Below are 21,326 nucleotides of genomic sequence, written 5' to 3'. Positions count from 1 at the left end.
AATATGTCTGTCTTGAAAGTCTACATGTTCATTACCTGCTTCACATGATTTGGACATAAAACACTGTACAAAAAAAAGCTAACAAAAATAATTGATTTTTTTTGCTTTAGGATAAAGAGGTCTGACATTTCAAATTCCTATGTTTATGAAATTTGAGCCTGTTGAGTACCTCTGCCTATTAAGATACATAAATTTAATCAATAGACTTGCATTTAGCTGCTTAAAAGTAGATTAATTTATTGATGCCCAATGTCTCTGGCCCCCTTTGAATGCTCTGTTCCCTAAAGAAAATTTTCTTTCTAAGAAAATAATGCTTTGGTTCTGCTGCTGTATGTTTTTCAGAGTTCTTTATTTAAGCAAGTTGAAGAAGTGGAACAGGACAGCTTGATCACCCTGAATATTGAACGTTTAATAGGAACATATGGACGAGTTACAGTAGAATGGATCGCTAATGGGAGCATAAGTGATATATTTCCAGCTTCAGGAATGGTATTTAATAATAACTGTTATTGGGGAAGCACTTACTGTGTTGTCTCAGCCAATAAATACAGATGTACTGAGTGAGAAGGACAGTACACGTTAGATTGGCCCACTTTTCCGTTAATTCCTGCTTCCTTGTCCTTTCCTGGGATTCTGGTGGTTTGCACTTCTGGCTGGCACATAATACTGCAATATCACTCTAACACTTCTAGAACCTGATATTGCAATGCTGTCCAGGCACTGGAATTGTGTATCTGTAGTATCCTGTTCCCATCTTCCTTTCTTCTGCTGTGAGATTCAGGTACTATGTCAAACTATTTGCATAGGTGGGAAGCTGGGAGTCTTTGCTCTTTGTCCTGACCTTCTCAATACAATGGAGAACTTAAATGGCCCTGCAGAACATGGCAAGTCCCAGTTTTCTGTGTTTCTGAGATTTTTGGATTCCCAGCCATGTAAACCCCGTGTTTCCTGCCAGCCAAAGCTCTTCATATGCCTTAGAACCAGCAGGAGCCAGTTTCTGTAAGTTAAAATCCTCCACCTTGTGGCCATCTGTAGCAGACACAAAGCCTGAAAAAAAAAAAGAAAAATAAATGGGTGGGAAATTAAGGATGCCAAAACAATCAAACTGAAATTGTTAGAGTACTCCTTGAGCATTCCAGCTAAATCCTACACGATTTCACTGCATAGGTTTGTAGGCAAGACGAGTCAGAAAGGTATAATGTTCAGTGGAAATTTTTGTTTATCCTATACAGTATGTGTAGTCCAAGTGTTTATAGACACATCTTCTTTGTTGAGAAAGACCTAATCAAGTGGTGGACCCTTTGAATTTAAAAATAAGAATGTAGATAGACAAAGCATGTATCAATCATTTTGTCTGAAGAAGAAACATAAAAAGTTCAGTAGCCACTTCTTCACATAGCAATGATTTTAATAGATATTATATGTTCATCCTTCTTTTGATATGTATATGTGTGGTGTGTTGACCTTGGCTGTCTAACAAACCCTCACGTAGTTCTCTCTTAACTCCCCCATCTCAGCAGGATGAGGAGAAAATAAGGAGAAAAAGCTTGAGATAAAGGCTATTTAATAAGAAAAGCAAAAGCCATTGTCTACCTGGATTTCTCCAAGGTTTTTGATACAGCTTGCCATAGCCGCCTTCTAAATAAACTTATGTGTTATTGCTGCTCCCAGGGAGTGATGGTAAATAGCTCCTTTTTGAACTGACAGCCTGTCACAAGTGTGGTCCCTCAGGGATAAATATTGGGCCCAACAGTGTTTAATATCTCCATAAGTGATGTGGGTGATGAGATAAGGTATACTCTGATGAAGTTTGACAATGATACCAAACAAAGTGAGGGAGTAGACACTTTGGAGAGCTACCCAGCAGGAGGACCTGGGTAGGCTGGAAGATCCATCAGGAACAAATGTTACACTATGGAAAACATAATCCAGGAGTGCACCACCCACTGGGATCTATCCTGACTGGGGATTAGCTCTGGGGAATGGGACCTGGCAATCCTGCTGGTCGATAAACTCATTATAAGTGAACACTGAGGCAATCCACCAGGATGTTTCTGGGTTGCATCAACAAGGCCACCCCCAGCAGCGATGCAGCAGTCATTAGCCCACTCTACTGAGCACTGGTTGGGCTACCCCTGGAATTCTGTGTTCTGTGTTCATTTTTGGTCCCCTCTATGGAAAATAGGACAGGCTGGTGAGGGTCCAGAGCTGGCCACAAGCGTGGTCAGAGGTCTGGGAAGACTGTCATATGAGGAAAGGCTGAGAGAACTGTTCAGCCTTGAGAGAAGAAGGTTATGGGGAGACCTTATGTTCAGACCATGTTTCAGTATTTAAAAGGTGGCTACAAAGGAGGAGACTTACTTTTTACAAAGTGTCACATTGAAAAGACAAGGGATAAGGGATGCAAGTTACTCCTGGGGAGATTCTCATTGGACATAAGAGGAAAATTTTTCACCATGAGAACAATCATCCATTGGAATAAACCTCCCATGGAAGTTGTGTACTCCCAAAAACTGACACTTTTAAGATTGAACTGGACAGGATGCTGAGCCATCTTGTTTAGACTGTGGTGCTGCCAAGAATGATTGTGCCAGATGATCCTTGAAGTCCCTTCCAACCTTGTATTCTGTGATTCTATAAGACATGTATGTGTGTATATATATGCGTTTTATAACTGATAGAGTTTACAGAATAAAACTGTAAGTGTAATGACACTGAGAAGAAATTTGACTTTTTTTTCCCCCTTCCCTCTAAAACTTTAGATTACATTTTCAGAAGGTCAGGCCCTGTCCACAATCACCCTGACAATTCTCGCGGACAGTGTTGCAGAACTTTCAGAGGTAGTGGAAATCACACTCACCCATGTTACCACTGTGGGTGTTCAAGATACCACAAAAGGAGCTGTCATTGATCCTGAAAGGGCAAGAGCTGTACTTAGCATTTTACCCAGTGACTCTCTACATGGTGTGATTGAGTGGCATATGGAGTCTCTCTTTGTTAAAATCAGAGAACCAGAAGGTAAGTCTGTTTCTTGATTCTTAGGAAAGAATGTATGTTTTTTCAAAGTCAGCATCGTTGTAGTTATAACACTTGTTATATATATCATCTATATCTATATCTATCTATCTATCTATCTCCCTTAAAATATGTAACTATGCTGTTTTACTACACACATTTTATGCTGTATTTCACATTGCATATATAAATATTCTCCAGCCATTCTTGTTTAAGAGGTAAGTTGCAAATCACTAATGCATAAAATAATTCTGTTTATATACAAGGCAGAAGTTGCCCATTTAATGGGATTGCTGTATTTAAAATATAATTTAAAATAATTTACATAGAAAGACTTTCCTCTTGAAGTGGCTCAAAAAGAGGTCAGAGGGGAAGGAAGGAAGCAGAGCAGGAGTGAATCCCACTTCAAGAAAAAGGTGGTGTTTTTCTGCTTAGAGCTGCATGTTTGATTTGTTTTTCCTTCAAGGCACAAGTTGAAAAGGATCTCCCAGGCAGTTGGCCAGAGGAGAATTGCCATGATGCTCAGGCTTCTTCCCTCTCTCCTGGCTCAGGGAGCTAGCTGGCATTCTTTGGTGCTCTTCCCGCAGCTATCTGATGGGCTAGTCATACGTTAACAGCTCAATTAGAATTTTCTAATTATTTAATATTCTGTCCATATTAACAAATTACATATACAAAAAATGCTTTTTCCATCAGAATATACTATCACCGGTAAAACATTCTAACCAGTTGTATTTTCAGGTGCATTGACATTGCCCTTTTTTTAGCCCCTGGAAGTAATGTAAAGGGATTCTGTTGGTTTCTTACACAAACACACACATTATAAACATTTATACTTTGAAGTTCGGATTCAAAGAAGGTTCCTAGCTCCCCCTGGTTGCACAGGTTTTTTTCCAATCTTTATCTGTTGTATTTTAATGAATTATACACAAGATACTATCTGTGAAATAATATCTAGTTACAGTAACTGGTTTGAAGTACAAACCTGTTTACATTTTATCTGTTTCTATTTCTCCAGTCATAAATGCAGCACTTTTAGCCAGATTATGTGTTCCACCATTTATTGGATAAAATTACAAATCTGCCTTCGCAAAAGGTTGCTGAGCCTGACTGATACAAGTCTATTTAACTTCTTCAATATTTGATTTAAGAAAATGTGATGTTTACAGCCAGAATGACTGCTCTCAATGCCACTTTCTGTGTTAGAATCAATAGTGATGGCCTAGGCATGAAAGGCCAGGCAAAGTATTGAAATGGAAGTTTTGAAGGAAAACCAAATAAAAATAGACGTGTTGAAGTAATAATTTGTGTAACACACATATCAAACTGTAGATATTCCGTATTTTATTCTTCTTCTAGATCCAGTTTTTAAATGCACAGTACCTCTAGATGTAGGTACTGTTTTGTGTATTTACAACACTTGTGTGTGCTCATCTGCTTGAGCCCTGGTATTATCCAAGTACTGTTGTGTTGCCGGGCAGAATTGAAGTGGGGTCTAGCAAGCAGCTCCAGTAGTTAGGTGAGCTGAAAATCAAGCAGGGCAAGGGTTAAAAGGGGGTTCCATAGGGCTCCATCCTAGTCCCAGTTCTCCTCAACATCTTCATGAATGACTTGGATGCAGGACTCTTAGGAATATGAAGTTTGCTGGCAACATTAAATTGGGAGGAGCTGTTGACTCTGTTGAGGGCAGAGAGGCCCTGAAGAGAGACCTCAACAAATTAGAGAGACTTTGGCAAATCAGAGCACTGGGCAATCACCAAGTGCATGAAGTTCAACAAGGGAAAGTGCTGATTCTGCACTTGGGATGGGGCAACCCTGGATGTATGGACAGACTGGGGAGCGTGAGGCCGGAAAGCAGTGCCATGGAAAGGAACCTGGGGGTCCTGGTTGATGGCAAGTTGAATATGAGTCAGCAGTGGCCTGGCAGCCAGGAGGGCCAAGTGTGTCCTGGGGTGCATCAGGGACAGCATCGCCAGCCGGACAAGGGAGGGGACTGTCCCCTCTGCTCTGCACTGGGGCAGCCTCACCTCAAGTGCTGGGGGCAGTTTTGGTCACTGCAATATAAGGAAGACATTAAACTATTAGACAGCGTGCAGGGGAGAGCCATGAGGATGGTGAAGACTTTGAGGTAAAGCCGTATGTGGAACGGCTGAGGTCACTTGGTCTGTTCAGCCTGAAGAACAGAAGACTGAGGGGAGACCCCATTGCCGTCTACAACTTCCTTGTGAGGGGAAGAGGAGGGGCAGACAGTGGTCACTGCACTCTCTGGTGCCCAGTGACAGAACTCTAGTAAATTGCATGAAGCTGAGTTCAGGCAGTTTAGGTTGGATATGAGGAAAAGGTTTTTTACCCAGATTGTGGCTGAGCACCAGAACAGGGTCCCCCGGGAAATGTCCACAGTACCAAGCCTATCTGAGTTCAAGAAGTGTTTGGACAATTCTCTCAGGCCCATGGTGTGATTCTTGGAGTATCCTGTGCGGGGCCAGGAACTGGACTCCGATGATGCTGATGGGTCCTTTCCAGTTCAGCATATTCTATGATTGCAAAACAATCACGTCTTGCATTTTTTTCCTCTCCTTACTATAGGGCAGCAGAATTCAACTACTGTTACCCTACAAATTGTTCGAGAACAAGGATTTGTCGGGGATCTTGCAGTTCAGTTGAGCACTGCACCGAACTTTGAACTCCCCCCCTCCAACCGAGCAACAGAGAATGAGGATTATATACTGGAAAAGAAAACAGTCATTATGGCAGAGAATGCAACAACAATTTCTGTCACAGTCACTATTTTGCCTGTGAGTAGCCTAACAACTTCTTTAGCTATTAATATCTTTTGAAGAAAGGGAAATGGTACTTTATAGTAGTAGTATGACTTAATATTCTAGAAATGGTTGTGCTGGAACTCTTGCAGTGACCTCTTTCAAAAAATCTTGAGCACTCATCACTCAGAATGAGCCAAATTCTTTGTTTTATTATATTTTATTGTATTTTATTTATATTATATAAAATTTACTTACAATAATGACAAAAGAAAAAAATTATGCATATTCTTTAAATATATTTAGAATGGAGATACTGATTTTCAAGTTATGGCTTGGTTTCTGAGATCTAGCTGACTTTCTTCTAGGTAGCAGTAACAGTTGACAGCCAGCACTGCTTTCCACTGTTCTTGCAGATCTGGAATCTGACTGTCAGCTTCAATATCAAAATCTCAGCAAAAGCAGTCTGTTTCATCTTTCATATAGTATGAAGCAAGGGATTGGTTATATGGCCCCAAATGCTGAGAAGTTTTGAACAGTAAACAACCTTCAAGTAGTCATCTTCCTGCATGTATTATAAATTTACAATGTTTCATTAAAAAAAAAAAAGACATTTAAAAATTTTTTTTCAGGACAACGTTCCAGAATTACAGGAAGGATTTATAATCAATATTACTGATGTGCAGCTGATCACTTCTTCCTCTGGAGGTCAACCAAGTGTGAAGAGGCTTGGATTAGAAATAGCTGAAATAACAATTGAAGAAAACGATGATGCCAGGGGAATATTTAATTTTAATGTTACAAAGGTAAATAAGTCTGAATGAAAAATATGTAAAGTGGCATTCCAGCAAGACAGTCTGATTTCTCAGATAACTTCTGAAAATGTTCTGATAGGCTTTGTGATACTAAATTGTTCTGGATAAAATGGCCAGATACCTGACAAACAATTCTTTCTTAAGAGGTTCATCACAAATAATACACAAAATTTATTAGGGAGCTGGCAGTGCTGAAACCGGTGTCATAAAATGAGATCTCAGGAGGTCATCTAATCCAGATTTTTGCTCAGAGCAAGGTCAATGCAAAATCCACAGCGTTTTACAAATAGTTATGTATTTCTTCATTTATTTTTAACTGCAAGTCAACTTGGAAAAAAAAGAAAAAGAAACAGTTTGTTGAGGCACTCAGCAGTTTCTTTTTGAATGTACAGGATATCACTGGAGCTGTTTCTGGTTATGAAGTACCACCACCACAGAATGTACTGAAACTCCCAGTTGTTCGACAGGGTGGGAGATTTGGGTCAGCAGCTCTGTACTGGGAAGCCATTCATTCAACTGCCAGCTTTGAAGACTTCACACCATCATTTGGAAACCTTACATTTGCAGATGGGCAGGTATGCACTTGTTGAAAGTTTACTTGACTTTGGGTTACCAGCTTAAGATTTTTGTGTGTTTTCCTTTAGCAGAATTTTCATTGAAAACATATTACTTATGGCCTTACGTATGTGAATGATGCTCCCAACTTCAGTTCTTTAACATGGAATACCAGGATATTCATAAGCGTTGACCAAATAGGCTTGTGTGTCTTGAATACTTTGGCAAGTGAGAACATAACTTCTAACAATAAACCCTGTTACAATGAAAATCTGTAGCATAATCCATCTTCACTATAAATTCTTAGGATAAGCTCACATTTTTTTTAGCTGTGTGTTACACATAGTTTTAAATTTCATGCTGCATCTGAGAATACTTAGTGTACACAAGGGATTTTGATTGCAAGTGGCTATAATCGGTCTTTGGCAAAAGGAAGGATATACATAGTGTGTAGAGTGTTGTCTGAATATTTACAATATTGTCAACCTTCACTTTCTATTGAGTACCAAAGCAAAGCAGTCTGCTGGTTTTACCAAATAAGATTTACATTGATGGACTTAAAAACCACTATTGAAATTATGTCTTCTTATTATAAATATGCAAGTATAAGAAGAAAAATGAATAAGTGAACAATGTCTATCTACTAGATACAACTTGCCTATTTTAAATTTTTTTTTTTTCAAACAATTCACAGAATATTATAAATGAAACTTTTTTGTTTTTTTTTTTCTTTTTAACATTTCTTCAGGCTACAGGAGAAATAGAAATTACAATCATAGATGACAATGAAGTTGAATTTCTTGAGATATTCAAAATTGCCCTGGTGAGGGTAACAGGTGGTGCAAGACTTGGGAATGACACCTTGGTAACTGTCGCTATTCCACCAAATGATTCCCCTGTTGGGGTATTCGGGTTTGAAGAAAAGAAAGTGAGTTTGATTTAGGTTGCGCTCTTTTCTGATAAGGTTGGATAGTGGGTTTGTGTCGCTAGCACATAGCTGATTTTTGTAAGTTTTCTCTGCAGTGGAAAACATGATTTCATTGGAAGGATATTAGTGCATGTCTTCATCTAGCTGTGTAAGATGGTAGTAACAGTGAAAGCGCTGCTGCGTAAATACAGATTTCTGCATGACTGAATCAGTTTATTTCACCATACTAACAATATGGACAATAAACATACTACATCCTAGGTAGTATTTTTTTGTGGTTTGTATAATAATCTGCATTACTGAAAGTAAAATTTGGAAAGAAATTATAAAACATATCTCATCTTAGTTCTTGCAGTACTTCTGCTCTCCATTTTGCTGGTGCCGAGACTGCTGGTGACACCATCTGTAATTGCTTTGAATCATAGAGCATAGAGGCCTTGCTATCAGAATTCAACACACTCCTTAAACCTGTTACCTTCTGTTCCGGTTTGGCCAAATTTAGAAATATATCCTCTGAGAGAAGGCACAACCACCCCTCCCCCACCAGGTTTCCTCGAAGGAAAATGAAGGAGATAAAAACTATTTATTTAACAAACACATGGGAAAGGAAAATAATGCTAAATAACAAAATCTCTTGTTGTTGAGAAAAAACCTGGGAAAGCGTTAAGAGTCCTCCCTTTGGTCTCCTTGGAGCTGGGGCTTGGCCCAGGGCCAGGCCCTCTGTGCCCGGTGGAAAGTCCTCCTGATGTGCTCTGATGTTAAAGCAATCAGGCAGTCCAGTAGAAAAGGGAGAAAATCCAAAATTCCAGGGAAGGAAAAATTCAACTCTCGGACTCTCTCTGGAGAAAAAGCAGCTGAACCACTGGCCAAAAAACTGTCCTAGGAGCAGCAAGCCAGGTGCTTCCTCCCTCCCCTGCCACAGCTGGAAACAAATTGCTATCTGTGTGTGACCTTGAACAAGCTGCAAACTGCTTTGAAAAAGATTTGCTCAGTTTTTTTCCTTCCCCCTCTCAGGCTCAGTTTAGAGGCATAGAAAGACACAAAAATTAATTTCTGGGCATAGGCAGTGATATGGGATCACATCATAAGGTCACCCCAAGACACTTTCCTGTTCATTTTCACTCTTATTGTTCAGCACTGTCATTGATTATATTTTTTGTTGTTTATCTCAAACATGTATCCATGTCTTTTGACATTATCGATACAGCTTTTGACTTTTCAAGCAGCCTTTCCCACATTCTCCTTCTTTTTGTCCATCAGGTAACAGTGAAGGAACCTCAGACACTTGATGACTCTGCTGCAGTTGTTTTGCTCAATGTAAGTCGAAGTCAGGGAGGACAAGGAGCAGTTAAAGTGTTATGGATCCTCGACGAAGCAGCCAGATATAATCTGACCCCTCTAAATGGTACCCTTCATTTCAATGAGGTATTTCAGACATTGCAATAACTTATTTACTATTAGATTTATAAATACTTTCTTCTAGTTGTGTGTGTTTGTATGGTTTTTGTTATATGTTTATAGAAGTAGGGGGTTACTAAGTATTATACACTAGAAAAGGTCAGTTTGAACTGGTGGGATTAGAAATATTCAGGCTTTTTTCAAGCTGTAAAGGAAAGCTGGCATGCTCTTTTAATTCAGCATAATGTAATCATCCAGAAGGCAGCTCTTCAAATCTCTTTTGTTTTTACAATCAAGAAAGAGGAATTGAAATCTACTGAATGTGAATAATGGCTACAGAAACACTTATTCCATTACAGTATCAGTCATCTTAAAAAGAAAATTTATATTGAAAAGGTGAGAAAGATAAATAAATGCTCAAAATCTGCAGATTTAAAAAAAAACCCACCTTAATAACTTTCAAACTGGACAGTGTTATTTGATTTCATTATATTTCATATAATTATAAATATAATTCATTATATTTCAAGTTAAAACTCTGAAATCAGAGTCAAAATATTGGATACCAATACTATGTTAATATTGATCTTTTACAGTCTACTCAAAATATTTAATGAAAAGAAGTATTTTAACAAAGCATAATCTATTTTCTCTCGGTACAAGCTTGTTCATCATTAAATAAATATGCATGCTGGTTGTTTTATTTTGAATCAGCTGGAAAATAGATTTTTTTTTCTTCTGGTAAGGCCATCAGTATTTGGCAAAGTTTAGTTATACTTCCTTTACTGGTTGGCTTTGACATTTTGTCCTGAACTTTCATACATGCTTAAGTATAAGCATACAACTATATATGCATGGTATACTAAATTTATACAATGTGTATGCCACTTCCCACTGACAAAAATATGGATTAGGCAGAAATGCGACTAATATATCTAATCTCAATAATATGTTAATCCTTAGAATATGTGTGAACTATTGAATATGTGTTTCCTGATGGAAAAGATTTTGTATAGAAAGTTTCCTCTAAGTTGAAAACATCTATGTGAATAAAATTTCAAAGGAGTTTCAGTTGTTATTGAGTTGAAAATAATGAGGGCATTTTTAGGGTGACACACAATGTTTGAGAGACAATTTTTACTGTTTATTAATCTGTGAGAAAAAATTTTAGCCAGATCAGAAATTTGATATTTTAAAAATACTAGAGGATATGTCAAGCATTCTTAACATTTGATATGTTAAAAAAAATACTGTTTTTAATACAGTATTTTGTTTATTTTTATTTAATATATATCCATATCTTTCTGGTCTTTACGTGATGCAGGCTGAGTCCCAGAAGCTGATTGTTTTACACGTGATACAAGATGGTCTGCTGGAGGGGAATGAAACATTTACCATTCACCTAGTCTCTACTGGTGATGCAGAGATATCCCCTGTAAATGGTAAAGAATTAATTCAGTATCTTCTGGTTTTAGATATTCCATATGACAACTATTCTAAGTCCGTTCATATTACTTAGTCTGCAGTGCTTAAGTATTTTGTGTGCAGCTAGTTGGTCACAATTTTGAATGCCAGTCTTTTTCCCTAAGTCCCTTGTCTGAAGAAGTCCTAGGGAGTTCCACAGGCCCTCTGTGAAGGTGATGCTTAACCACTCATGTCCCAAAATTTACCAAAGGGAGCTCATTGCTTAGTTTTCATTTACCATGAGAAGCATTGTTCTCTTCATAGGTGTTGCAACCATCATTATCATGGGAGATGAAGGAGCTTCTGGGGTGGTTGGGATTGCCCATTCATCCAAGCATGTTTTGATTGGAGAACCTTCAGGAAATTATAATGGAACTGCTCTTATTAGGTGAGTACATCTCTCATTTTTCAAAGAAAGGACAACAGCCCAGATTCAAAAGTTATAAGACTTCACATTGGGCAAGAATTTATTGAGTACCGCATTTTATCATCATTTCTATAATCAGAACTATTTTAAAAAGTTAGGTGATTGGTTTTAAAGAAGGGCAGAATATACCACATGTATGTCATTTCAGTATTACTGGGGAGGTCCAAATATTCCTCTTTGTCTTCAAGTTATTTACAACATTGATGTACCAAAGGAAAGAGGATCTTAATCAAAGGAAAGGGGTAAGGAAATGTGACATTTGAAGGTGCTTTGTGCTTTCCAGAATTTGATTCAAGATTTGTGCCTGAATAGTATTTCAGCAAATTGCTATGTTCTAGCATAAACAATATGGGAATTTTTGGTGGAAACAAGATGCAATTGTTTTATTCAGTCAACTGAAAACAGAATGAAGAGTTTTAGATTCTTAGAAGAATCTTCTAAGAGCATTGGAAAAAAATATTATGACACTTTCCTTTGGTAAACCAGCAAATATAAGCAACAGAACAGCTTCTAGTACTGGCCCAAGAAGCCCAAAAGACAAAATGATGCTTTGTGCAAGAAGTAGCTTTAGATCACATTACGTGCAGAATGTGCCGACAAATCTTTATGGTGACTTATTTCACCAAGCCTGATGTTATTTAGTAGGGTTTTAGATAAGAAGCAGACAGAACATATCTCAGAAAATTTCAAAGAGGTATTCTAGTATCCTTCTGCCTTACAGAGCAAATTGCCCCTGGCATTACCCTGATGTCCAATTTCCCTTCTGTTTTGCATCTCTATCACTGGAAAAGCGGAATAGAAGCAAGAGAAATCAGTTTTCAGATCCCATCTTTGAGCTATACATGGAAAGAAACTTGAAAGACCTCTTGGCAAAAATACAGCTTGAGATGCCTCCCAACACAGAGAAATAAAAGAGAACTTCAGAGATGTTCTGAAAATGCCTGAAAAGGGGATTCTCATGTTCTTAATAGTGATTAAGTGCATTAAAACTCAAACTTTCATAGTGCTGATAACATTTCTTCCACGCACAACAGTATGATATACTATCTCTGTATTGGATATTAAATGCCAAAGGTAAAAATAAAATCTGTGTTTTTGTCCTTACCTGCAGCCTGGTACGTGGCCCAGGGATTTTTGGGGAGATCATAATCTATTGGAATATAACACCTCCTCATCAGACAGAATTTACTAAGGTATCGGGAACTTTGACCATGCGAGATAGGCAGTCTGCAGCAGTTGTTCTAATACAGGTATATAAGAGATCTGACACAAGTAGCTATTTCAACTACTTTCTTTTATTTTCTTAGGATCTTGGTTAGAAATTAGTTATACCTCTCTCCCTGGAAATTGTTTAAATACTTCTAGCTGTTGTTGGTTCTTTTCCCTAGGCTGTAGATGACAACCGTCCCGAGGAGAAGCATTACTACCAGTTTCAACTAACCAGAATCAGTGATGGAGGACTAATAAATGAATCTAGCAGCACAGCAAATATTACCATGGCCGCCAGTGATTATCCATATGGAGAGTTTGCATTTGCCCGTGAACTATTGCAAACAACAGAAGACGAAATATGGGTATTGGATTAAAATTCTTTCTTATGTAAAATTACTGACGGATATCAACATTGTTGCTAGAATTATGCTCAACTTTAGAAAGAAAAGAAATCAGTCTCTAAAATGGCTGAGGCTATCTGTTAAATTATATGTACTCTGTACTTCATAAATCAAATTATTGTTACCTGACAGAACCATTGAAAATGTGCCTTTAGAACATCTCCTAAAGACAACTGTAACAGAAAACAAAGCCATTTTTAAAAGAAAATATTCTCTTTCCCTCAGGTTAACATCACTGTTGTGCGTTCCAGTGGATCCTATGGCAGAGTGCGTCTTTGGTTTCAGATAATAAATGGGACTGCGGAGGAAGGAATGGATTTTACTCCCACAGTAAGGGAAATGGTGTTTGAACCAGAGGAGGAAAGTAAAATTATATTGATTGAAATTCATGATGATGACTTTCCTGAAGGTCCTGAATACTTTTCATTGATGATTACTGAAGTGGAACTCCAAGGAAGGTAAAGTTAAAATTCCCAATTGTTTTGTTACAAGCAGAAGAACAAACTATATTTGGATTCTGATATACCTGCATGAAGTCACTGCTAGACATTTCATCTGTTTTACTGTAAAATTTTGTAAGACAGCTATAACTGTAATCATAATAGAAAATGGATGTATGAGAAACCCAATCATTTTAACCTTAGTATAAAGATGCTGCTGATTAAGTTTTATTAAAGCTTAAAATCCATACATTAGATACAAGTTTCCAAGTTGCAAGAAATTTCTATAAAAAGATGAAATGAGAAAGACAAAATGAAAGATGCACATTTCTATGTATAAACTATTATTTTTGCAAACATAATAATATGAAAAAATGTGACAAAAGTCTTCAGTAATAACTGTCAGAAAATAAACATATTTGCAGTAATTGACAAATTGTTACACACATATCTTTATACTTCCACAAGAAGTTTAAAATGTATTTTTATGTTTTGGTCTTTTTTATGTTCTTGCAAGTGGATTTGATTTTACTGTAAGAGAGAATGGTCTACAGGTGGATCAACCTCCAATAATAGGAAATATCTCCACAGTACGGGTCACTATTGGAAAAAATGACAATGCTGAAGGTGTCATAGAATTTGATCCAGAGTATATCCTTCTAGAGGGTAAGTTTACCTGAAGTTCTCACTGTGGTTTAGAAGATAAGGCTATGGCATAAATTTTGAAATAACATAACTTCTTCTCAATTATTTTTATAGTGGAAGAGGATGCTGGATTAATCATGATTCCTGTTTTGAGAAAGCGTGGAACTTATGGCAATGTCACAGTTGATTTTCTTTCTCGAAGTATTTCTGCACTTCCTGATGGTGTTGACTATGTCATCCATAATAATTCTGTCATTTTTTGTCATGGACAGAACCAGTCTTTTATTTATATCTCTATTATAGATGATGAAGAAAGGTAATGAAATTTTCAGATATTTATTCACCAATTTACTTCTAATATGGTCCTTTTTAGCATGCACTAAAAAATCTACACATGAGCGTGTATAGAGCTGGAATATAGAAACAAATTTCTGCAGTGCTAAAAAATCACCTGAGGGGGAGTATCACCTAAAGGGGGAAAAAGAAGCTGTTATATTAGAGTGTCATAGTTCCTGTTAAATAATATGCAACTGAATACAGTTTTTAATTACATTATAAGAAATATTGGTGACAATAGTTCTGCTATGAATAAAATAATTTTTTGTATTTTTGTTTAACTTAACACTAGTAAAAAATGGAACATTATTTTTATTTCAGATACCACCATTCTATGAAAATAGAAGGAATCTTGTACATTGCACCTATGGAAATGATTTCTTGAGTCCTTTAAACAGATCCAGTTGGATGCATGATTGAACAACTAAGTATAGTTTTATTTTTTTTTTCTCTTAGATATCTCAGAATGTCTTTTTCTTTTTCTGGGCAGTGAATTTGCAGAGCAATTTGAAATCCAGCTGACAGGAGCCACTGGTGGAGCAGTCCTGGGGCTCCACCTGGTGAGCCAGGTCACCATTGCAAAAAGTGACTCTCCCCAGGGCATGGTCCGATTTCTCAACCAAAGCCAAATTATTCTTCCCAACCCTGATGCAACCACAACAGTGTCCCTGGTGCTGGAAAGGACTGGGCGGTTGGTGGAAGCACAGGTGGGTCTTGCCTGTCAGAGACTGAAAGTTTGCCAGTGACTGTCAAAAAGCTCCTGCATTTTGCTTTGAGAGCTTTCTCAGTGACTGATTTCTATTAGGATAATTACAGTTTTTTATTAAACACGAATTACTTATAGTTGCAGTATAACAGAAAATGTTGCTACCCATTTAAACTCCTCTTTCTCCTCCTGCTTGCCTTCTTTTATTATGGTATTGTGTACATTGTTCTGAACTAGCTCCTAATCCCACCAAAATTATGGTTAACTTCATGTACTACCACTAGTTTAATTCAGGAAATTGCTTACTATGAGTTTTCTAGAGTGTTTTTTTACTCTATACAGACCATTTATAAAGTGAAGGTGTAACTATAAAACATGGCAGGCCTTTTATAGTCTTGTCAAATGATTGGAAAATTTGCATTAAAAACCATGAGCTCCTCTTCTCCACATAAAAATTGCCTAAGTCTTTGACTTTTTCTAGAAGTCATTGGAGAAAAGTGGAAAACAATTAAATTACCAAAATAATAATTGTAAAGTGCTGAATATGACCTCCTTAAAAGCAATCTAATTTGTGGGAATTGCTGGAAATGCTATAGCTAATCAGGCTGAAGAAATATGAAGGATTCATAGTTTCCTTCATAATCTGAAGCATTGAAAACTTTTATGATAGAAAATGCTTATTTTCAGACTTGACCTCACACTTCAAAGGGAAATGGTTTTGATCATGAGTACTCATGTGGGAGGTTTTGCAAAACAAGTCATAAAAGGGCAGAGAAGTAGACACTGGCCTGTGTGATTCCTTCGATATGCTAAAGAAATCTTAGTTTCTTTTCTATCATCTAGAATTTAATAAACTGGCATTTTGACTAACACTACAAAATTCCCATTTGTAAATTTGCAAGTTTACTTTTCCAAAGGCTTCTATATTTTGCCCCATAGAATTAATTATGACTATTTTGTATCCTGTATTAACAGCAAAGATTTAAACATAGCTAAGTACTTTTGGAACTTATTCTGTCATTTCTCCCATTGGGATGCTATTATAACATATCACCCCTGTAAATCTGAAAATGATCTCTTCCACAGATTAATTGGGACATTTTGGGACCCAATTCAGAAGAGATTTTGTCTCCCCTGAATAGTGACATTGGTGACCCTGTGAATGGATCATTCTATTTTGAAGAAGGAGAAGGAGGTCTGAGAACAATTAATCTACAAATCTATCCTCATGATGAAGTTGAAGTTCAGGAAACCTTCATTATTCGACTGAGCCTTATGAAAGGTGAAACAGAAATAGATTCTAAGGCAAACAGCATTACACTAATAGTAAGTTATTATTGCTTCTCTTTTTTCAGAGATTTCTGTTGATATTGGTATTTATCCTGCAAAGCTTTTAAAAATGAATCACAATGATTACTGAGTCATTTGCCTTTTTTGACCTTTGTACTATTGTGGTGTATTGTGTTCAATTCTGAAAGAAAAAGAGCAGAGAATCTGTCAGTAAAAATTGGTATAAAGGCGCTGAGCTGGCTCTCTTATTTGCAATTTTCTATAGTTCTCTTTGGAAAGAGCACGGATTAAGCCCACATTTCTATATGTCTATATGTTTGTCATCTGTTGTGGTTTAAACTCAGGAGGAAATTAAACCCCATTCAACTGATTCCCTTCCCCTATGCCCTCTGGTGAGAGTGAGACAAAAACCAGTGTTTCTGAGTTGAGATAAGAAAAATTTACTTGAAAACACCAATTAGATGAGAAACAAACAGTTACAGCAACAATATTAATGACAAAGGGATACAACAGAGAGTGTGATTTACACACAAAAGGTGCTCACCACCAAAGCTCCACCAAGACAAAGACAAAATGTCTTTTTTCCCTGAGCCAGTAAAAAACAACGATGGACAAATCATACACACACACACACACTCCTCCCCAAATCCTGAGACAGCAAAAACCAGTGATGGACAAACTCTCCAGGCTGGACCCCTTGGCGTACACCTGCACCGACCACAATCATGCGTGTGTGTGGTAGATAACAGTGATCTGGACACATCCACAGCTCCAGGCTCCAACCCCTCAGCAGCTGCAAGAAAAGTAGGACATTGTCACTCTTGACATCTTCTTCAGAGGAAAGGAGAAAATCTGACTTCTCACAGTGCAAGAGAAATGCAGATATTTTTGAGAGAAGGCAGAGTTATCAAAGACAAATTAGTGCTCTAGGGATACTACAACTAAGGAAATATTTATAAGGCTGCTACAAGAAGCCCTCAAAAAAATCTCTCCTAGAAATTGTATTTTTATTTTATTATCTGGTCTGTAAAGTGTTGATGGAATTAGCTCTTATTTGCACAGTCCCCTCAGGAAGTCAGGTCACCCCAAATTCTTGTTGCAGCTAATGGCTCACACAGATGGATATAGATGAGGTCTCTTTCCCATAGTGCTGAGTTTGCAAACTGATCGTGCGAGAAGTGTTTCTGTATACTAGCTCAAGGTGCCTGAGCATTTCTTGCTTTAGTATCAAAATATTCAGATGAAGCATTTGAAATATAACTCTTGTTTTTTTCTTCCTTGGACACGGGAACTGAAAACTGAAAAGGGGACACTCAAAACTTTCTCTGCTGTATTTAAAACTAACAGATATGTGCCCCTTTACCACCTAGCAGTGGAAATCTTAGTGGTTTGAAGAAGAATACAACTCACACTACATTTCTAGTTATTTAAATGTTTGTTTACCTTTTTTACAGATAGAGAAGTTTGGTGATCCCAATGGAATTGTACAGTTTGCTCCTGAATCATTAACTGAGATTAACTATGCAGAACCCTCAGCAGACGAAGGGCCACAAAGTATTACACTGTTTGTCAAACGATTTCAAGGCATTCTGGGGAATGTAACGGTATTCTCACTCTTCCTAGTAAACAGTATAATCTGAAATCATCCTCAATGTCAATGTATGGAAAAATATCTTATTCTGTGCTTTTCAATTGCTTGTTTCTCAAATTCGTTTTCCTAAATGTTGCCTTTTAGACTGACTTTAAGAAGGGCTTAGCCCTAGTAGTTATGGTTTGGATAGTAAAATTCAGTCTTTCCTGGTTAGGGGAAATAAAAGAAAAACAATACTGCTGTGCTCCTCTCACTTTCTTCCTCTCCCCATTTTGATGGGAGAACAGAAGAGACCATACTTTCATAGTGAGTTTTCTTTGAGGTCATCACAATTTACTTTTTTTAGACAGAATCAGACTTCAGGTTTCTTTGAACCATGCACATTGTTTTTTTACCTGAAGTTGTTCAGAAGTCAGCGTTTTAACAGGAACTCATTTAATTTAAAATAAATTGATCAATTAATAGAAGCATCTGCTGTGTTTAATGAGAGTTCTTCATTCCTTTCCTATGTGAGGAATACTGGAAACAGGAAAAACAGCAAGGGTATTTTGGTCTAACAATAGAAAAAAATTTGAAAAATATTCATAGATTCCACATAGTTTTACATAAATCTTCTGAAACTAGACAAGGGAAATATTTATATTCATAGTACTGTTAATGGAATAACACCCTCTTTAGTAAAATAGTTTGTGTGATAGGATATTCTTCCTATGCATACCTAAAGAAATTTTTATTTTACACATTTAAAAACAGTCTCTTCCATATCCTGTCTATACTGAATCCTGAATACACAAGTTTCTGACATTGCAGGTAATTTTTCTTTCTTTTATGTTTCCATTTTCTGTACTCATTTCAGGTTTACTGGGAAATATGTAGTGAATCTGACATCACGGGTGACTTTCTTGAGACAGAGGGATCTGTTGTGATTGCTGATCAGCAGAGTACAGCTGAGATAATTATTTACCTGTTACCTGATGATGTTCCAGAACTGGATGAAAACTATGAGGTGAAGCTGATTGCAGTGGAAGGTGGAGCAGATTTAGACCATGAGAAAGGCGTTTCAAAGATCACAGTGTTAGCAAATGATGATCCTTATGGAGTGTTTGCCCTGTACTCTGATCAGCAGTCAGTATTGGTAGAAAAAACCTTGGATCGATATGTTCAGGTTAATGTAACTCGGCATGCTGGGGCATTTGGAGAAGTGATGGTCAAGTACCGTGTCATATCCCTTCATGAAGAAGCACTAATTGAACCTGAGAATGAGGTGGGATTCCTCACAATAAAGGATGGTGCCAGCTTTGGAGTAAAAAGAGTGCCAATAAGCAACCAGGTGTGTACTACTCTTTTAGCTCCTGTGATATCTATTGTTTTTATTTTTTTAATCAGAATACAAATAAGATAAAAAACTCTCACTAGTATCAGCTGTGAAGAAGCAGAAAAGAAGAGTTTTGGTGTTATGAATTTCCTGTTTATGGAGTAGAACTGGGTTTGAAAATCACATTTTCTGATAATAATTGCAAAATCACTGCTATGCATGTGTTCAAATATTTAATGTTTCTTTACATTGTTGCTTTGTGTTACTATCAGTTCAATATTTTATTATTATATGTATGCAGATATTTTCTCAAGTTTCCCTTTTTGGTTGTAAATAGTGATCTGTCATTTGTGACTCGTGAAGCAGAAGACAAATGCACCTGCAGTCCTCTGTGTTTCCTGTCTGTTTATCATTATTATCACAGTCTTACATCCACCCTTACATGCTCTTACAAACATCACAGATATTTTTAACCCCAAGGATTAAAAAATCAAGTTAAGGCCCACTGCGTCAGATGCAACTTTTTAAGATGGCAATAGTTTCTTTAAAAATTCACTTTCCATCAAACTGTCGGCGGATTACTTTCACAATATTGGTGGCTTAACTGTAATTCTTTTGAGAAACATAATCAACAAAACACTTGTCTTGAAAATGCTGCTTTTTTGTATGTAAGCAGAACAAAATCTGCAGATTGTTCTGTTAATTATTTGAACTGTTGGATAACATGGTTTTAGTGGAATTAAATTTCTACGTTTTTAACTAAATTCTCTCTCTCAAAGGCATTTATTTCACTGGGCTTGAATTTTACTCTGGAACTGACTAATGTAAGCCTGGTTAGGGGACGTGCCAAGGATGTGCCTAAAATATTAGGAATAGCAAAGTCTGCTTTGGTGCTTATTCCTGAGGAAGCTGCCAATTCACAGGTAAGTAGCCTGGTTGTGGTGTCATGTTCACAACACAGAAGAAAGGTACACTTCATTACATACGATACCTCTTATAAGAACTCAGTGAAGTTTTCATTGTAATCAATATGACAGAAAATATTTTTCCTGTTATTACTTGTGCTGTATGTCATTCTTTCCTCTGATACAAATTCTTATATAAATGTTTTAATATACTTGGAAAAGGCCTCCTCATCTGTAAAATGTAAGTAGTGTAAATATTTACATGAAATGGGAGTTCTAAGACTTAAAGGAAAATAAGTAAATCTGGACAATGTAGTTTCTATAAGTACAACAACCCCAAAGCAGATATTACCATGTATTCAGTATTATGTGCAAAAAGAGATGGAATCTATGCTGGGTGTTAATGCAGATGTCAGTAATCATTGAGTGATAAATTTTCCATTTGTCTATTTTGTATGAGCGTGGGAAATGATAATTTGCCTACTTTGATATGGTATGTGTGCTACCGTCCCCTTTTTTTATGTCAGGCAAAGGTAATAGCATGATGAGGTTTTAACTCTTAAATTTTATTGAAGTTTTTACTTAATGATTTTAATTATCTTGAAGCATTGTTCTGCTTTTTAATTTGCAATGAAACTTAAGTCAAATATACACTGTTTACAGTGTATTTCAGTGTATATTTCTGTATACACTGTTTACAGAAAGACTATTATATGCTATATACTACCATATATCCAGTTATCATTGCTCTTAGATTATGCAAATTATCTTCACTTCTATTTGCTACTCAGAGAAAAAGAAAAGTAGATCACAGTAGCAAGAATAATTTTGTGAACAATGTCATGGGGCAACCACTTACTTTTAACTGGATACACTATTAATAAGTTATTTTAGACCTATGTATATGTATATATATATGGAGAGAGAGAGAGAGAGAGAGAGTATTCCTGTTATTACCTGTGAATACTGAGGGCAGGCTGAGGGCAGGTTTGATTTATTTTTCTTCTAAACAATAGACACAGATTGCTATACTCACGGTTTTCAGTACTGAAATGTCACTCATACTTGTTCCTTTTCCCTGCAATCTAATTGTCAGAAATCTAAAATTTACAAGTATTATTAAA

General features: G+C 36.9%; 1 protein-coding gene across 19 annotated transcripts in view; it reads left to right on the top strand.

The window, feature by feature from the left end:
• The window catches only part of ADGRV1 (adhesion G protein-coupled receptor V1), a 310,923-nt gene that overhangs the window by 86,053 nt on the left and 203,544 nt on the right, over positions 1–21,326 (top strand). For 18 of the 19 annotated variants that reach the window (XR_007201087.1, XR_007201088.1, XR_007201086.1 and 15 more), the window contains 19 exons: positions 343–489; positions 2,763–3,018; positions 5,602–5,810; positions 6,407–6,580; positions 6,982–7,164; positions 7,893–8,072; positions 9,333–9,497; positions 10,795–10,912; positions 11,199–11,322; positions 12,473–12,611; positions 12,750–12,935; positions 13,200–13,432; positions 13,932–14,080; positions 14,174–14,375; positions 14,886–15,102; positions 16,188–16,427; positions 17,846–17,995; positions 18,839–19,312; positions 20,077–20,220. Coding sequence is in view for 15 of the 19 variants with exons in the window: in XM_048292637.1 (XP_048148594.1) it covers positions 343–489; positions 2,763–3,018; positions 5,602–5,810; positions 6,407–6,580; positions 6,982–7,164; positions 7,893–8,072; positions 9,333–9,497; positions 10,795–10,912; positions 11,199–11,322; positions 12,473–12,611; positions 12,750–12,935; positions 13,200–13,432; positions 13,932–14,080; positions 14,174–14,375; positions 14,886–15,102; positions 16,188–16,427; positions 17,846–17,995; positions 18,839–19,312; positions 20,077–20,220 (3,690 nt within the window). In the remaining 4 variants the exon portion in view is untranslated. The remainder of the gene's footprint in view (positions 1–342; positions 490–2,762; positions 3,019–5,601; positions 5,811–6,406; positions 6,581–6,981; positions 7,165–7,892; positions 8,073–9,332; positions 9,498–10,794; positions 10,913–11,198; positions 11,323–12,472; positions 12,612–12,749; positions 12,936–13,199; positions 13,433–13,931; positions 14,081–14,173; positions 14,376–14,885; positions 15,103–16,187; positions 16,428–17,845; positions 17,996–18,838; positions 19,313–20,076; positions 20,221–21,326) is intronic. The other variant, XM_048292639.1, reaches the window with a different exon arrangement.

This window comes from Corvus hawaiiensis, chromosome Z, assembly GCF_020740725.1.
Source record: "Corvus hawaiiensis isolate bCorHaw1 chromosome Z, bCorHaw1.pri.cur, whole genome shotgun sequence".
Taxonomy (NCBI): Eukaryota; Metazoa; Chordata; class Aves; order Passeriformes; family Corvidae; genus Corvus; species Corvus hawaiiensis.
This window is presented reverse-complemented; position numbering and strand designations above follow the sequence as displayed.